The sequence below is a fragment of the Pan troglodytes genome, chromosome 15 (assembly GCF_028858775.2).
Source record: "Pan troglodytes isolate AG18354 chromosome 15, NHGRI_mPanTro3-v2.0_pri, whole genome shotgun sequence".
Classification (NCBI taxonomy): domain Eukaryota; kingdom Metazoa; phylum Chordata; class Mammalia; order Primates; family Hominidae; genus Pan; species Pan troglodytes.
The window spans coordinates 56,806,338-56,824,743 of NC_072413.2; the positions used below are offsets into that span (position 1 = coordinate 56,806,338).

The 18,406-nt window shown below is 41.8% G+C and overlaps 1 protein-coding gene and 1 pseudogene across 1 annotated transcript in view; one reads left to right on the forward strand and one right to left on the reverse strand.

Moving 5' to 3' along the window:
* Positions 1-5,374: 5,374 nt before the first annotated feature.
* Positions 5,375-18,406, forward strand: part of LOC134808334 (uncharacterized) — a 50,598-nt gene continuing 37,566 nt past the window's right edge. The window contains exons 1-2 of the mRNA XM_063793185.1: positions 5,375-5,489; positions 14,101-14,485. Of these exons, the coding sequence (XP_063649255.1) occupies positions 5,375-5,489; positions 14,101-14,485 (500 nt within the window). The remainder of the gene's footprint in view (positions 5,490-14,100; positions 14,486-18,406) is intronic.
* Positions 12,482-14,285, reverse strand: LOC107968178 (transmembrane protein 98-like; annotated as a pseudogene).

Here is an 18,406-nt window from a genome sequence, read left to right on the forward strand (position 1 = left end):
TTTCAAGAAAGCTGCCTCCTGCTAGATAATCTCCTTAAACTGTAATTGACAAATGGAATGAATTTCATTTTCCTAAATTTTAGATGAATATACTAAAACGTTATCCATGCCTTCAATCTGTGGAGCCCATTCTTTTAATAAATATTTATTGAGCATTTACTATGTGCCAAAGATTCTGCTAGGAACTGGGATAAAGTGGAGAATAAGAAGGATACTATCCTTATTCTTCAGTGATAGCAACAAACCAGGATTTGAGTGCAAACACTCTTACAATATTTTTTGTGTGTGTTTATCAAAATTCTGTTCTTGTTCTCTTTACCATTTTAGGTGAAAAAAAGGGGAGATTTTTCTAGGATGTGGTAACTTTTTTTTCTCTATAAAAAGTACAGTCAACCTCTCCAGTTAACTTTTTCAGACCACAGCTTCTCAACTTGGAAATAGTCACAACTGAGGTCAGACAGAAATTCTCTTTGAATTTTGAAGGCCAGTTATTACAGATATGTCCAATAAACCACAGTCCAACTTCTCAGCCCAGACTTTGGGACTTTATGGCTGATGGTAAGAGAACCTATCTTTATATTGTTCTCCTACGGAAACCCTGCGTGAGTCTCCTCACCGCTGGCCTGGCCTGCAGATTTCAGACTCCAGACCACAACATCTACTCTTATTGAATTGCTAGCCTACCAGACTGCTCTGCAGATTTTGGACTTGCCAGCCGCCAGAATTTCATGAGACAATTCCTTAAAACAAATATACTTGTCTCTCTTTTTCTTTCTAAATATATGTATATGATATATATGAACATATATGTATATGTTCTATATGTATGTATGATATATATACATATAACATTAGATACGATTGGTTTCGTTTCTGCAGAGAACTCTAATACAGGCAATCTGAAAGGGAACAGATATTTAGTGTATTGTACTGGAAATACTCAGTGTCCTAATAGATTACATATATTTTGCTGAATTCCACTTAGAATCCACAAGAACATACTGCCAAAACCCTTTGTCTGGTGAGGAAAGCATGCAGGACACTGTCCTCAGTCCAAGGCCTCTGCTTAAAAATGTTGAAAGCATTGTCTGCCTGCCTCCATCTCCTGAGTCCTGTCCCATGGACCAGAAAAAGGTGATGCTCAGACCCTTATGCCATCTCGTGCTATCTTTGTCCCATTAGCAACCGCGTGTGGTTGTCTGTGATAAGTAATCGAACAATTGCTCAGGGAAGTACATGTGCTAATGGTGCATGGCAGCTTTACAAACACTGTCTGTTTGAGTTAGACCTGAATTGTCCTCTGATTTAAAGATTCCACTGTGATTATCAGAGCCTTGGGGATGATGCTGGCCAGAAAGAATGTGCATGGCTATTATTGTGCCAATTTTATAATTCATCTTTTAATAATCTGTAACTGAAGAGCTGAATGGAATTTATCAAACCCTGCCTTGTTTCTCACTGGGGAACTTTCTGTGTTTTGTTACTGAGCCAAGGCTGAATGCAGCTGTTGGAGCTGTCACCAGCATTCTGGTTCACCCAAATATTGATAATAATTACTTCTGCTTCACATGGAAAGAATTTATTTAAATATCTGTAATGGAAAGACCGTTATTATTGGTATTACAACTTTACAGTGAGTACATCAAAATGTAGGTATGACATTCATAAACTGTGTTTGCAAAAAGCTGTATCTGTCTCCTGCATAGTACACAGGACCCTGGGCTAGTATTGCTGCTCATCTGTTCTTCATAGAAATAGGGAGAAGTTATTACTAGAGAATAATTAAACCCACAGAAACGTCCAAATGTTGGCAGGCTACAGCCATCCCCAACACCGCACAACAGCCTGTTATGATCAGCGAAATCCAATAGCCGGAGCTTTGAGCCTGAGGGGGTAAATAGCATAATGAATTTTCTTTACCCTGTCATTACTCCTCTCCTGGCTTTCCTAGATTACAGTCACAAGCAGGTCACAGAGCATTTATGCACACTTCGTGCAAAGTGCTTTGGAGTGGAGGCTGGGTCTTGGTCTAACTGGTGGTGATCAATGTTCATTGCGAGGAATGAAAAGCTGCTTCTGACCCTTGCCAGCTACATCACTGGGAAGCCCTGTGCTAGCACAAGCCCATTGCCCCATATTTCCTCTTTGGGTTTTTCCTTTTCTGTTCTCCTTGCCTTCCCCTATTTGCTTGCTCTGGTGGTCTTCTGTCTCCTGAATCAAAATTTCTTTGTTCTTTATCACGTGAGACATGTTTGTTGCTCCAATTAAGATGATTTTATTTCATAGGTAATGTCAGATCACCTCCAAGGGAATGTTTGAGTAGCCGCCTACTGTAGTGAGGACCTCAGCTGAGGCTTACTTGTATTCGCAGCAGTGGGTTGCCCTGTCTATTTGCAGGGGCTAAGGAGATCTTGTGAGAAATACCCCTAGGGAGCAAGGACTTTTCTATCAAAGCCTTACTTGTCAGAGGGAAAGAGAAAGACTGAGTCTAGCCCTAGGGCTGTTATGAGACTGGAATCATAGCTTAGCTCCTGGAAGCATGTTTGGGCCTGGAGGAGAGAGAGAGCTGCAAGTAAAAATCATGCCATTATGTTCTGTGACAAATTAGGGCTCAGTGACATACTGTTTAGGGACCCATCCAGCAAAGTGTAACACAGAGGTGGCGAGCCCCCTCCCCCGCAGGAGAACCGTAGTGCCCAGAGCAACTTGGGGCCACAGCACTCTGCCCTGTCTGCCAAGGGGCCACCAGCAGAGGCCTGCTATGCCTCTGGAACTGCAGAGCTCAGCCAAACAGGATGGCAATCCCTGGGGCAGTCCGAGTGTCACTGGAATATTCCTGAATTAATGGATAATATACCTTTGCCCTTGTCTGACACATGTGGTCCATCTTGGATACTTAGTTCTTTCCTCCATGTATTGTGAGTCCTTGGCCAGGAGGGCTGAGCTAATTTCCTTAAGGAGGGCTTCTGGATTTCCCAGGTGAATGCTGCATCCTGATCTTAGCTTAAAGCAGGAATAAGAATAGTTTTGCCTTATAACACAGATGAAGTCTAAAATTGGACCAGCTTTCCAATAGCCTGTTTTCTAATAAAAAAGTTTGTTTTCGGTGGGGCGCAGTGGCTCACGCCTGTAATCTCAGCACTTTGGGAGGCCAAGGCGGGCGGATCACGAGGTCAGGAGATCTAGACCATCCTGGCCAACATGGTGAAACCCTGTCTCTACTAAAATATTTTAAAAAATTAGCCGGGCATGGTGGCGGCTTGCACCTGTAGTCCCAGTTACTCAGGAGGCTGAGGCAGGGGAATCGCTTGAACCTGGGAGGTGGAGGTTGCAAGGAGCCAAGATCGTGCCACTGCACTCCAGCCTGGGCGACAGAGCAAGATTCTGTCTCAAAAAAAAAAAAAAAGTTTATTTTCAAGAAATAGCTTTTGGGATTTAACATTTCTTAAGTAGATTCCCTGGGAAGAAAACCTGAAGGAAAATTTAGGAGACATTAATGTCCTTAAGATAGAAAAACACTGGGTAAAGAAGAAAGTGATGAAAAGAATGTTACGCTTAGCCAAGTCAGCCATTTGAGACAAAACTCCTCTTGTTTAAATTGCAAACTATCTATTTTGGCCAATGAATGTAGTCTTAAAGCATATTCTTAATTTCAGAAGCCTTTGTTACAAGAAAGCCAAATAATCGGGCTTTACAGTTTCAGAGCACTTTTCCTGTTTTCAAATGGCTTTGAGTTCAGAAGATGAATCATGTAATTTTGTAAGAATTCCTTATAATGTAGTATGAAATTATGCTCACATGCTCTGAAGTGTTTCTAAATAGCTCTGGCCACATCTTGGATATTCACTGTCTGAGAATGTATAATTTAAGAAATCATAACAAGATGGCAGAATTTCATTCTAAAGGATTTTCAAGGCATTGATCTCCACTCACTTCAATGTTGTTTAAGTTCTTTTCTAAGACAGCTCTCAACTCCTGCTACCTTCACCCCCAAAACCACAATTTTCAGAACTCTCAGAATGGGTTCTTCCAACTTGGGATGGTGGTCTGTAGCATTGTAAAGGAGGAGTTGATTCATTGAATTCTTTCCTCTTATTCAATGCCATGAATTTAGGGCCTGCCTTCTGTTCGATATTTGTTCTCAGCTTGCTGTCAGTTCCCTGCTAAGTGGTTATTATGACCTTCGCTTAAGGCAGGTGGACTGACCCACCTTTCAAAAAATTTCACAAAATTTGGTGTATTTCTGGCAGGTGGGAATATTTTAGGAGGGATTTTAAATCAGAATCTTAAAGAGGTTTGTAACATTAAAAAGTGGAGAAACCAAGGAATTAAGGAATGTGCTTATTGGGCAGACATCCTGAGGACTCTAGGCTAAAGAGAAATAATGATGAAATAAATGGTGATGTGATGGATAATTTGAGGCCTGGGAATGTTGATCAACACCCTTTAAATTCTACTATCTACAAGGCTGATTTTGTTTGTGAGTTTTTCCAAGCAGCTAACAATTTTTTTCTTTCTCTTTCACATGAATCAGTGCTTTGGATTTCTTAATTCATGTTTTGCTTGTAGGTATACTTCTCTTACAGGAGTTGTTTCGGTCCAGAGAAGTTGCATGCAGATGAATATGTGATAAATTGAGTACTGCTTTAACTTCTTGAGGTTGGCAGATTTTTAAAGAATTTGTGTGTGTGTGTGTGTGTGTGTGTGTGTGTGTGTGTGTGTGTGAAACCTTTGTAAAGTGAAGTATGACCAAATAATTCGTTTACTTGGAAAATCCAAATTTTTCATATATCAACTCTACTTAAAATGGGGAGATCTTTCGTAGTGCAGTCTGCACTGAACCACAGCTTTTATCTGTGAAGTCAGGGAGGGAGTCAGATTCCCTGTCCTTTCCCACACTGCAGCTGCTTCTGAATATGGTACTTATTTTCTACTTGGACATTGATTACAGTAGAACCATGTGTCTATAGAATTAATTTATAAAAAGAGAAACCTGTTCAAAAAGGAAGTTATTGGAGACTTAGAATTGCTAGATTTTTATTTTTATTTTTGGGGGGAGGAAAGAATAAAAAAGCCCACAATTCTCAGCGAACAAGATAGGTCCTTTAGTGTCATTGTAATTTTAATATTTTTAATTTCTTTATGGAGGAAATGAACATTTAGAAACAGAAGTCTCATGATATTCAACATGTTCTTTAATTTTTAAAGTTGATTTTAAAAAATACATATATGTGTTTCTGGATTATATTTGGATATATAAATATTTATGTACTCTGTTCCACTTTTTCTTTTGTCACTATTGTTTATCCTCACAGAGCATTGCAGGCACCAGCCTTCATGTGGGCCAGGCTGCGGCAAGAGTAGGGACAGCACCATGGGCTGGAGAAAGAGTGTAAATGACAACCCAAGTGTGCACAGTCCATCCGGTGCTGTTGGCTGTGTGGGTTTGGGTGGGTTTGCCTTGGATGCAGGGAAGGGGGTGGAGGAGGGTGAGAGCGAGCCCCAGAATCAGCACAGCACGAATGTCACTGGAGCAATAAAATGGGGAAAGGATGGAAAGAGCTAAGTTAAAGAAAATAAAGGACAAAATACATGAGAGACAATCATGAAGTATAAAGGGGAGGAAGGCATAGGCACTAAAGTGGAGGGAGTGGGATGGTAAGTCAGAAATACTACAGTTGGTACCACTCATCTGTGGTTGCTTCCATTTCATCATCAGAGGAGGCTGGGGTAAGGTGTGGTGGGGCAGAGAAACAGGTTTAGGCTGTAAAAGGGATGAGAGAGATACAGGGGAAGAGAGGAAGTGAGAGGAGTAGAAAGTACTGTAAATGAGGGCAAAAGGTAGGGTCTGAAGGGAGGGGCTGGCCTCTGTTTGCAGCATTAGGAATAGGAAGTGTTCATGTAAGACTGAGAGTGGAGGGTTGGCCTCAGAAAAAGTAGTTTTCTAGAGTGTTCTGCTTCTGCTTCCTAATTTGCTCTCTGCCACTGAGAACAGGAAGGCCTGAGAAGACCCTCCTTCACTCCCCCAGCAGAGGACGGTCTGGGTGGGAACAGGTGAGGCTGAGGCAGGGCTGTCCTGCTGGTGGAGACACAGTCCCCCAGAGAGAACCTGCGGTGTGGACAGACCATGGCCGTGGAGTTGGGCAGATCTGCCTCTGTGTGCTTCCTTGGTGACCTTGCCCAAGTAATTTAACTGTTCTAAGCTTCAGACTTTTTATCTATAAGGTGGAAATGAAAATATCTACCTTCCAAGGTTACTGCTATAAATGAGATACGTACGGGGCAACATGGTTAAACTGGATTCTTAATCTCCCCTCTGCCCCTTTTGGTAAATTGCCTAATGGATGTTGGGAATTCTTGCTCTGTTGGAATGCCCAGGGACAGCCACCAAGAAGCACATGGTTACCTGGGGACTGGAGTAGCCTTTGGTCCATCATGGGCCTGGTCCCAGTTTCACCTAATCTAGTGGTGACAGAACTTTTGCTATTGGGGAGGCATAGGCATCTCCAAGACAAGTGGCCTGCAGTGCCAAGGTGCCCAGGATGGCATCAAAGTGAGCAGTGTATGGCTTATGCATCTTTTTGGGTTAACCTGCTTAATTCTTCTACAATCCAAATGTATACAAAGATAAACATGGCCAATTGACTTCCAACTTTTAATTTTGACTGTAATAATTATATACTTTCTCTAAAAGATACCTGTAGACCTCTATGCCATCGAATCAATTATAAATAACAGTGGAATAACTGAAAATTGCTTGCTGTTGGGGGGCCTGGAAACTTTGACTAGTACTCTTAAATTCTATAAGCTGGCCTTGCCTTCAGGTTCTTAAAATTAGCCCAGTTCTCTCTTTCTCTTTCATATGAGTAAATGAGTTTTGGTGTCTTGAACTTCTGTTTCATCTGCGCGTGCACTTTTCTTCTCTTCAAGCTTAGGGTTGAGATTTCATTCATTTCCCTCTACTACTACACTCCTCGTTCATGTGCTCATGCTCATCTTCCTCCTTTTCAATTCTTAGTTACTAGATTTGGGCTCTTATCCACTCTGCTTTTCTGAGACTCGGTTTTTGGATCTGTAAAATGGAGCTAATATTACCTTTTTTCCCCCAAGCTATTGTGAAGATTAAATGAAATGATGTAGTTGTTAAGCTACATAAAAGGCCTCTCAACAAATAATAATCATGAACAAAAACATTGTAGAATGAGATTCTAAATATATTTATATTATTAATTTGCAAAAAGTGGGATAAGAGATGAAGCAGAAAAGGCAACTCAACTAAGATTGAGGAGTGTATGTGTATTCATATGGAATATCTTGTCCCAAATACATTTTCTGAGAATTTTCCTCTTAACTATATTGTTGCTGTGGAAGCAGTCACCGTGTGGCCAGTTCCTGGTCTGTAGGTAATTTTGTCAAGGAGGGGCATCTGAACTAGGCTAGGTCAGTGAGTCTATTCCTTGGAATCTTTGGAATTCATGAGGAAGTTAAGGAAGTGGGTTGAGAAGGAAAGATAGCCAAGCGCGGTAGAGCAGCTGGAGTAGAGGAAAGAGGCAGCAAGGCTCTGGACAAGGCTTGAACCCCGGTTCCATCTGGTTCTGATGCCTGGCTATATTTCTGTCCTTGGGTTCCTTGAGGTACCCCTGTATCTTTGTAGTGATTATTCTCCCTTTTGCTTATACTAATTTGAGGTGAAGTTCTGTTGCTTGTAACTAAGGGCCCTAACTAATATAATGATCAACTAGATATAAAAATTTCTCAGGACCTCACGAGCAGGGTAAACTGAATTATCTATAAGGTCTCTGTGATTTCTGTGATTTTATTTAATTTTAATTTAATTTTTTTCTTTTGAGATGGAGTCTGACTCTGTCACCCAGGCTGGAGTGCAATGGCACGATCTTGGTTCCCTGCAACCTCTGCCTCCCAGGTTCAAGTGATTCTCCTGCCTCAGCCTCCCAAGTAGCTGGGATTACAGGCACCCATCATCATGCCCGGCTAATTTCTGTATTTTTGTAGAGTTGAGGTTTCACCATGTTGGCCAGGCTGATCTTGAACTCCTCACCTCAGGTGATCCACCTGCCTCAGCCTCCCAAAGTGCTAGGATTACAGGCGTGAGCCACCGCTTCCAGTCTTATTTTAATTTTTACATTTTTGAGACAGAGTCTTGCTGTCTTCCAGTCGCCTACTGGAGTGCAGTGGTGCCATCTTGGCTCACTCCAACCTCCACTTCCTGGGTTCAAGCGATTCTCCTGCTTCAGCCTCCCAAGTAGCTGGGATTGCAGGCATGGGCCACCATGCCTGGCTGATTTTTGTATTTTTAGTAGAGACAGGGTTTCACCATGTTGGCCAGGCTGGTCTCGAACTCTTGATCCTAAGTGATCCACTGGCCTCAACCTCCCAAAGTGCTGGGATTACAGGTGTGAGCCACCATACCTGGCCTGATTTCAGTGATTTTAAATGTGTGTATGTGTGTGTGTGTGTGTGAAGAAAGTGATGGTAGGGTCTGGGCAATCACAAGGTTCTTTATCTGTTGCCAGATAAATGCAGAATAGACCACAAATGATAAATGAAACTAAAAAATGTAATTTTATGGACAGTAAACTGTTGAGGGGGTTGCAAGCTGCATACATGCTATGGTTACGTAAGTATTAGCAACACAGCTTTTGATTACTTTCCTTGAGTTACTTTTTAGCTCTAGATGTTTAGGAGCACGGTGTAAAGGTGGCAGAGAAACGTTTCAAATAATCATTCTAGGAAAACAAGGAAATACAATTGGGAATTGGTAAGTCTGATTCTCCAGAGTGAGATGATGTTAGCGTCATATGATTGTCCCTGAACCCTGAATCTAGGATAGCTCTTTTCAGATAATTTCTGAGAGATGAGGGGTGTCCTGCCTTTGAAATGGGAAGGACAGATGCCCTGCAGCTGTCCCTTCAGAAGGAAATGTGCCAGGTGCAAGATGCCATATTGGCCTCTTGACGATGACTTATGAGCTCTGAGCTTCAATTACCATGAGCTTGATGGAGATGTCATTTGTCATTGTTTCAGGGGATGTGCTTTGAAATATTTGAAAAAATAAAACTCAGCCTTATCTTATTAATTGTTTATTTTTAAGGGATCTTTGTGCATATCACTTTAGATGGGTGACTTTTGTTGCCTTATCTATGCTCTGAAAGAATAGTTGACTATCTGCCTTTTAGCTGGGGTTAGCTTTCATCTAGTCTAAATTAACTCAGTTTTGCTCCCTACTACACATGAAAAAGCCACTAATTTATCAATAAGTACTGTTATGTTCAGCTGATAGGGTGGAGCCAGCTGTCTATGGGGGTAATACTCTCTTCTCCCACAAGCTTTCTTGGGTAGTGGCTAAGAGCCCAGACTCTGTCACAGGACTGCCTGGGTTTAAATCCTAGCTCTGCCACTTATTTGTGTGACCTTAGACAAGTTACTTAATATATCCGTAGTTCCTAATTTATAATGTGAGGACAATGACCTCAACTGAATGGGTAAATATATGTCAAGCACTTCGAACAGTGCCTGGCACATGGCAAATGCTATGCAAATGTTTGGTAAGTGACTTATTTCTCCATTAGAATAAATTTAAACATGAAGTCTTCTTCCTCCAACCAGAGATTGCCTAAAACCACACAAAGATAAAATTTGTTTGGTATCTGATGCTCATGTAAGAATGGATCCTGGCTGGGCAAGGTGGCTCACACCTGTAATCCCAGCACTTTGAGAGGCTGAGGTGGGTGGATCATGAGGTCAGGAGTTCGAGACCAGCCTGACCAACATGGTGAAACACCGTCTCTACTAAAAATACAAAAATTAGCTGGGCATGGTGGTGTGCACCTGTAATCCCAGCTACTCTGGAGGCTGAGGCAGGAGAATCGCTTGAACCTGGGAGGTGGAGGTTGCAGTGAGCCGAGATCCTGCCATTGCATTCCAGCCTGGGCAACAGAGCGAGACTCTGTCTCAAAAAAAAAAAAAAAAAAAAAGAATGGATCCTGAAGAGATAGACTGCAGAATGTAATAAGGGAAGGAGGCCCCTTGAAAAAGGGCAGGGCTTTGAAACAGGAATCCTATAGGACAGTTTAGCCACAGACCATCCTTGTCTGGCAACCTTCTACTTCCAAGCAAGGAGCAGCAGGGCAGGTTGCGAGATCTGCCTCTTCTTCATAGTTCCTACTGTCATCTCTCTGGAATCCTACAAGCCAGGGTTTCCCAGGGAAACTCCCAGTCAGAACTGTGATGCTTTTTACACTACAATGGCTCAATTGTAGAGTGGGTTGGAAGTAGGCAGACTTCTGATTCTTCACAGCATGTTGATAGAGAATAGGCTTCAGGTAAAAGAAATTACCAATCATTTTTCATTATCCAAGGTATCACTCACCCACTCCAAGGAACACGACTGCGGCAGCTGTGAGGATGCCAAGCATCAGGCCCCAAACCATCTGGCAGATCAGAAGGGGCATTTTCTGGCTTGGGGAAGCTGACATTCAGTAAATTGTTAGTGCTGGCTCCCACAGTGATCATCCTGGCTTCAGGCAATGCCAAGTTATGGTGGGCAAAATGAAGCCTTGATATACAGGTTGCATAATCTTAAGAGATTTTTGGGTTTTTTTGTTTTTGTTTTTTTGCATGGCATTTTCTTTCCCAAAAGGATGACTTGAGAAGCTTTTGTACACATTGTCTTGTTACATTGGTGGGTGACAATTTTCTATGGGTCTCTCATGTTTCTGCATGTCTTGTGAGCAAAGACACTGCCTACAGATAGCAGATATATTGTCTTTTCAAGAATATGTGTTTAGAGATAAGCCTGAAGTTACTGTCTCCCTCTTGAGCAAAGGGCAGGCATGCTTCGAATCTAATCTAATAAAGATAGTATCTTCCTCTGAAGAAAAAGGCAGATATGCTGATGCTATCCATTGTGAAAATTGTGGGCTTCCTCAGAGCAGGATCCCTCTCCTGTGATGCAACCCACGATGTGTGCAGATATTTATCATTCTCTCTTTAGATGGTCTCAAAATTGGGAGTCGGGACTTGAGGACTGGCATAGATTTTTGACCTGCATTCTTTCTAAACTTATTGAGGTTGTGGAGCATATTCATAGCACCAGCGATTCAAACAACTGAATGTAATTCTCAATGGTGCATTCTAGCTGTATAGATCCAAAATCTTTTTTTTTTTCTGCCAGCTTCCTGCTGTATGTCGCTACAATCTTTTTATTTCTGTTCAAAAATGGAATATTTTGGTCAAGTTTCAAGATTTAATATGGGCCGGGCGCGGTGGCTCACGCCTGTAATCCCAGCACTTTGGGAGGCTGAGGCAGGTGGATCACGAGGTCAGGAGATTGAGACCATCCTGGCTAACACGGTGAAACCCCATCTCTACTAAAAATACAAAAATTAGCCGGGCGTGGTGGAGTGCGCCTATAGTCTCAGCTACTCGGGAGGCTGAGGCAGGAGAATGGTGGGTGAACCTGGGAGGTGGAGGTTGCAGTGAGCCAAGATCACGCCACTGCACTCCAGCCTGGGTGACAGAGTGAGACTCTGTCTCTAAAAAAAAAAAAAAAAAAAAAAAAAAGATTTAATATGATAACTTGTACATTATTATGTCTTTCCTATAAAAAAATCTAATTCCCTTCCCCGAGATCCATCCTGGTTTTACTTTTCTCCCCCTCCAAGAAAGAGTTCAGCCTTTCTAAGGTTCCATTCCTGGACAACAGTTCCGCATTTGCTTAGTTCCATAAATAGTAAGTAACTGAATAGGGCCTTTTTAATCCTATCCAAGGTCTGTCTGAATCCAAATCTTATGTGCTTTCTGCTATATCGTTCTGCCTTTCCATAATGAAAAGAGCAACCACAAATATTTATTGAAGATTCGTTCTGGCCAGGCACTGAAATAAGAACTTCACTTGTATTCTCTTCCCTGATCCTTATAACAATTCCAATGGGGTAGATTCTGTTATTATCATTTTCACACAGATGAAAAAACTAAGGCTTAGAAAGTTATCTACTGTGTGCTAAGACATCTAGTAACTGATGGGGACGAATGGGAACTCAAGTCTGTCTTTTTTTTTTTTTTTTTTTTTTTTTGGAGACGGGGTCTTGCTCTGTTAGCCAGGCTGGAGTGCAGTGGCGCGATCTCGCTCACTGCAAGCTCCGCCTCCTGGGTTCACGCCCTTCTCCTGCCTCAGCCTCCCGAGTAGCTGGGACTACAGGCGCCCGCCACCACGCCCGGCTAATTTTTTGTATTTTTAGTAGAGACGGGGTTTCACCGTGTTAGCTGGGATGGTCTTGATCTCCTGACCTCGTGATCCACCTGCCTTGGCCTCCCAAAGTGCTAGGATTACAGGCGTGAGCCACCGCACCCGGCCAAATCTGTCTTCTTAACAACCAGGCTGCATTGCCTCCCAGGAAGGTCCTGCCCAATTGGTATCCGAATAACATGTAAATGAAGGATGCTTTATGGAAATGAATTATACTGAAGGAGGCTTTATTGAAATGAATTATACTACCCACAAAATATTCATTTTAGGTTTTAAAGGTGTCCTAAAGCTAATTGCAATGAACTGAAAATTACATAGTCTTGATTCTCTATTGTGAAGAATCTTCAAGAAGAAACAGTTATACCCCTTGTTAAATTTTTCAGACTTGCTATCTTGGCATTTAATAATTTATACCAGTTAAGATCTTTTCCCTCTACTAATGATGACTATTGAGTAATTTATTAATCTTGGTTTGGTCATATTGAAACTACGTTGCTTTTATAGTGGTGATAATAGTAGAATAAAATAATTAAATCATAATAAAACGGGGCATCTATTTTCTCATTTATACCAGTGCCAGGTATAAATGACTATCAAATCGCCCATCAACTAAGAATGATTTTTAAAATCTCTTTGTTTGCTTGCTTGCACAGGCTTTATATTGCATGGTATTATTTTCTTTTTTTTTTTTTGGAAACGTAAGTATGAATTTACTATCCACCTAGTGGTAGCTAGGTAAAATTGCAGGCATAATGATAAAAAAGAAATAATCAGCTTTGTAGTTCTCATCTTCAAACCCAAACCTGTAAGGGGGAGGACAGACTCAAACGTCTCAGGGACCAGGCAGATAATACAAATAAATGAAATAGGCCAGGTGAGAGAGTACAAGTCTTGCCAAAAGGAGCAACCCCTATTTAGCTTCGATTGATTGTCCTTTTCTGAAAAGCAGATCAGAATTGCCATACGTTCTGACTGATCGAGAGAGGCCAGAAATTCTAATTTTAATGTGAAACCTCTTGATTTCTTAGATGGTGGTTCAATTTTCTTGAAAACACTAGGTAGGCTAAATGAAGCTGACAGTCCACCAGTTTTCAATGCTCCTCTGTGCAGAGTGAATGGCATCTCCCCTAACTGTGGTATTAGACTGCCACTCACAAGCCACAATTTGCAATTGCAACAGAGGCACAAACTGACAGAGATCTCCTGCTTTACTATGCACACACAGCTGAACTCTTGAGCCGTGGAGAACAACTAATTCTACAGGAAAAAGTGGAAGGCTAATCTGAGCCACCCAGTGATGGCGGCAGGGGCCTTCAGGACTAGCTGCTGGTCTGTAGGCGCTAAATTGCAGACTGCTCCTGCAGGAAGCCTTCAGGGCCTGGGAGGCCTTTATCTGGCTCAAAAGCTAGGGCTGCTTCTCGAAGGACTTCCAAATGCTCCTCAGCAGCTGATAGTGACTGGTCAATCCACTCCAGGCCCCCCGTCAGATGGCAGGCATTCCTTGTCACCAGCACCAGGCGACTGACAGACAGGAGCAGGGTAGTCGTCCCTGTGTCCAGGAGCTTGGGGTCCAACGGCGGGTACATCGACTTCACAACATCATCTACCCTGGGGCTGTTCCACTTGGCCACCACAATGATGTTGCTGACAATGGCTGAAGTCTTCATCTTGGCCCCAGAGCCCATTGTCATGGCAACAAGCTTCTCTGTCAGAGTGTGACAAATCTTCAAGATGGCCATGCAGTGGGACATGAGACCCGAGGCATCTTCGATCCAGTCTTTGTTCTCCAGAATGGCCTCAATGCGGGGGTTGGTGATAACAACATCATCCAGTTCTAAGAGGGCTCAGACTGGGTCGCCATGGCACCGATGAGGTCCACAATGGGCTTAGAATCATAGCGCTGCCGCAGGTCTCGGGGCTGGTAGTAGCGCTGCCTGCAAACCAGCACCAAGGCTGCAAACGAAGCCAGAAAGATGGTGGCCAGCACACCTCTGGCAACTATCACCACTGTCTCCATGCTTCCGGGGAGCTCCTGACTCAGTCCCGTTCACATCCTCCTCATGGGCTAAGGCTGCTGGAAGTGGCAAACTGGGGGAAGAGGATGGCAGGAGCTAGGTTCCTCCACGACACCTCCAGAGACCTGAGGGCCTCAAGCTGCAGCTCCGGGGCACATCCCGCTGCGCTCCCACGACGGCCCCGCCGATGGCAAAGTCAGCGGTATTATTTTCTTTAATTCCTTTGTTAGAGCTCTTAAGTTTCATCCCGTAAATGGTACATTATTTGAGCTTTATCTGTATGTTATAATATTTATGAACCATTATTCCAGACAAAGGAAAGAAAGCCTTACCAAGGCCCATTAGATGCTTCGCAGTATTCCAGAGGCAGCATAGTAGGCAAAAAAGAATTGTGGTGGGTTAAATATGGGTCCAAGCTCAGTGTCTCTATTTACCATTGCAGTGATTCTGGTGAATTTCTTAATCCCTATAAGCCTCAGTTTTTCACCTATGAAATGGGATAATATTATCTAGCCTATAGCGTCTTTGTGAGCATTAGAAAGAATATGTATAAGTTAACTGGCATGTATTAGGTGCTCAAGAAGCTGAACAATAATCACTGTTGTTTCTCAGATAATTATTATCACTACTATTAATCTCTCATTATTTATCAATGCCCCTATATCTCTATGGATCTATTTAGATGTGTAGACATGAGGTCTTACTAACTAAATGATAATCATAGAAATATTCCTTGTTATTACATTTTTTTCAAGCAAATTTAAATATTCTTCTAACTTTCTACTTTCATGAAAGTTAGATTAACGTTCTCTGGGTGTAAATATATATTCAACCATAAGTAGATATTTCTTACCAAGCATTTAATTCATTAAATTTCAACTTTAAACATTAAAGATTTCAAACTGTAAACATTAATTTCAAACTTTAAACATTAATAAATTGGACCGTAAACCTCTCTTAATTTGAAAATTTTGAACTTGAGGCATTAATATACATTTTCTTGGCCCTGCCACCAGCTGAGATGCCTAGCTTCCTCTATGGCATATGACTACTGTATTTCTATGGCAACTGCTTTAGCATTTTGCAAGGGTCAAAAGAACCCATTTTGATATGTTAAAGGCAAAAAACAGCAATAGTCATTTAACATCAATTTTAGTCTTATCTCTAATTTTCCCTTCTATTCAAACACTTCCTTCAATTAACTCCATACTAGATTTTGAAAACAAGTCGTTTCCTTGTTTCATTTTATTCCCTTTTCTTAGAAAGTCGCCTCTCTTCTTTTCCCTTATTGAAATTCTATCCACCCTTGCAGGGAGAGCTACAATGTCATTTTCCTGGAGGCCCATCCCACTATTACACAAGACAGGTTACCTACCTTTGTAACATTGAGGTTTTCCTGCTAATTAGACTCTTAGCTCAGATATATTTAGGTTGGTGAGTCATTTGTGCACTTTGTTCTTCCAGAGAAAAACATTGTTGTCTGCATGTCTTTATGTGTGCATAGTGCGTGAGAGAGCCCTTTACAATCATAAATGCTCAATCTAGGTTAATCGAAAGAATAAATAAATAACGAATGATTTGTTTGGAAATAAAACAAACACTGGCTGGGGTAGCAGGGAAGCTATAAAAGGCTAGGCTGGAGACCTAGTCTGGTTGCCTGTTACATGCGTGGCTTGGGAAAATAATTTAACCTCTCTGAACTCAGTTTCTTCATCTGTAAAAACATAAGTGATCCTGCCTCCGTCCTTTCCCTGTATACTTATGGGATAGTTGTGGGAACCAAATAAAGAAATGCATGCAGACTGTAAATGCTAACCTGAGGTATTAAGTTCCTAGACAGCTGGACAACTCAGTTGACATTAGATACTTTTAATAGCCAACTTTACATGCTATTATCTCACCCCATTAAGAATATGTTATCAAGCTGTTTTGATATTACATAGCAAAGATGATTCATTTACTCCCTCATCTGTTTTTCTGCTCATCCATTCATTCACTAAAATTTATTGAGTACCTACTACATACCTGGTACCATGCTAGGCACTCGGGCTGTGAACATGACAAGACAGATGTAGTCCCCTGCTCTGAAGGACCTTGCATTCTTGTAAGGGAGCACTGAAATAGGTCTACAAACAACTGAGCCCACAAATAAGATCATTTTAGATGAGGATAAGTGCCAGAAAGCAAATAAAACAAGTTAGTGTGCTAGGAAGTAAGTAGGCGTGAACATCATTGGAGTGGTCAAGAAAAGCCTTTCTGGAGGGACCAGAATGAAGAGAAGGGACAAACTCTGCAAAGCGGGGACAGCAAGTGCAAATGCTCTGAGGTGGGACCAGGCTGAGGTTGATCAAACAGCAGAAAGACCAGTGGGCTGAAGCAAAATGACCCAAGGAGAATGGAGGCATTCGCTGATGGAAAGGTGGTTTATATGCACAGAAAGATTCAGACAGAGAAAAGCAATATATTTTCTTTGGCGATAAAGATCAAGGAGTTTAAAACTGGTTTAATTCTTGTGAAAACATAGCTCATTGGATAATATGTTAAGGTATTTACAATTATATAACCGTAGCGTTAGGGAGTTTTGAGATTTACTATTTTAAAAAATCATTTTAATGTTAAAGCAAAGGGATCTTAACATTGTCCGTGGTTGTTGATATTTTACCAGAATACTATTTTTTCCTTCCCGTAAGTTCTTACTATTATTATTTTGGTGATTTGTTGCACCTTTTGCTGTCATTCATTGTAACCAATATTTAGTGGAAAGTCTGAATTAAAATATTTTAAAAATATATTTAATTGTATTGCATTCACAATATTTTTCTAGTAGGAAAGTAGGAAGTGTTAGGTTCTTTGTAGGTACTAGCTGAAGGGGGAAAAAATTAGTCCCTCATGGAGTCCTCATGGAGTGTACACACACACACACACACACACACACACACACACAATTTTTAACTGTGATAAATGCTGAGAAAGAGGTTATGTGCTATCATGCTCTTTTTTTTTTTTTTTGAGATGGCGTCTCACTCTGTCACCCAGGCTGGAGTGCAATGGTGCGACCTTGGCTCACTGAAACCTCCGCCTCCCGGGTTCAAGCCATTCTCTTCCCTCAGCCACCCGAGTAGCTGGGATAACAGGCGCCTGCCACCATGCCTGGCTAATTTTTTTTATTTTTATTTTTAGTAGAGACGGGGTTTCACCATCTTGGCCAGGCTGGTCTGGAACTCCTGACCTCGTGATCCACCTGCCTCAGCCTCCCAAAGTGCTAGGATTACAGGCGTGAGCCACCATGCCCGGTCCTATCATGCTAATTCTTAACAGCAGGAATTTACCAAGTAAGAAGGTCAGGGTTAACCTAGTCAAGATTATGAACTATTAGTCCTACTTAATCACAATTAGAATGGGCTGTAATAAGTTTTTATCCCCACTGTAGCTTTACCTTTCCTTAGAGATAAATTGCATGTAAATATATATTAAAGTGCTTCAAGTCAGTTTTGTCTCTTAAGTATATATTTGTTTCTTTGTAATCTGCTTTTACTTTTAATTTGAACATCAAACCAATATCCTCTCCCCACTCTTTTTCATATTCACAGAAGAGGAGTCAGCCCTGTTGTTGACACTAATTAATGACCACTCATATTTGGTTGGCAGAGAGATTTATCCCATGTCCTGTGAGTTCTCTTCTCCTTTTTTTGCACTCTGCACCCTAGACATCTGGGCCACAATTGCCAGAAGCCTCTGAGCGCTCCATCTCACTTTCCTCCCTCCAAGCCTCCCCATGTGTCATCTCTCTGGTCACAGTGGTGTCCCAACCAGTGGTTCCTGCAGTTTCCTGACACTGAAACCTGCTCAGCCAGATGGCATAACTCCCTCCAGGCGGCAACTCTGTGCCAGGCATCGGACTTCCAGGCTCATAAACGTGGAATCTGTCAGGCTGAGAACATAAGTTGCTCCAGCCCATTATTAGCCGGTAGAAAGCTTATAAAAAAGGACTTTATAAACCAAGGCACGAGTACATAATTTCATGAGCAAATCTGCAGTGTGGCAGTTCTTGGTTTAAAGCTGAAAGCCTTTCTAATGTGTTGCCAGAGGATTAAACGCTATCACCATGTTTCAGGCAGTGATT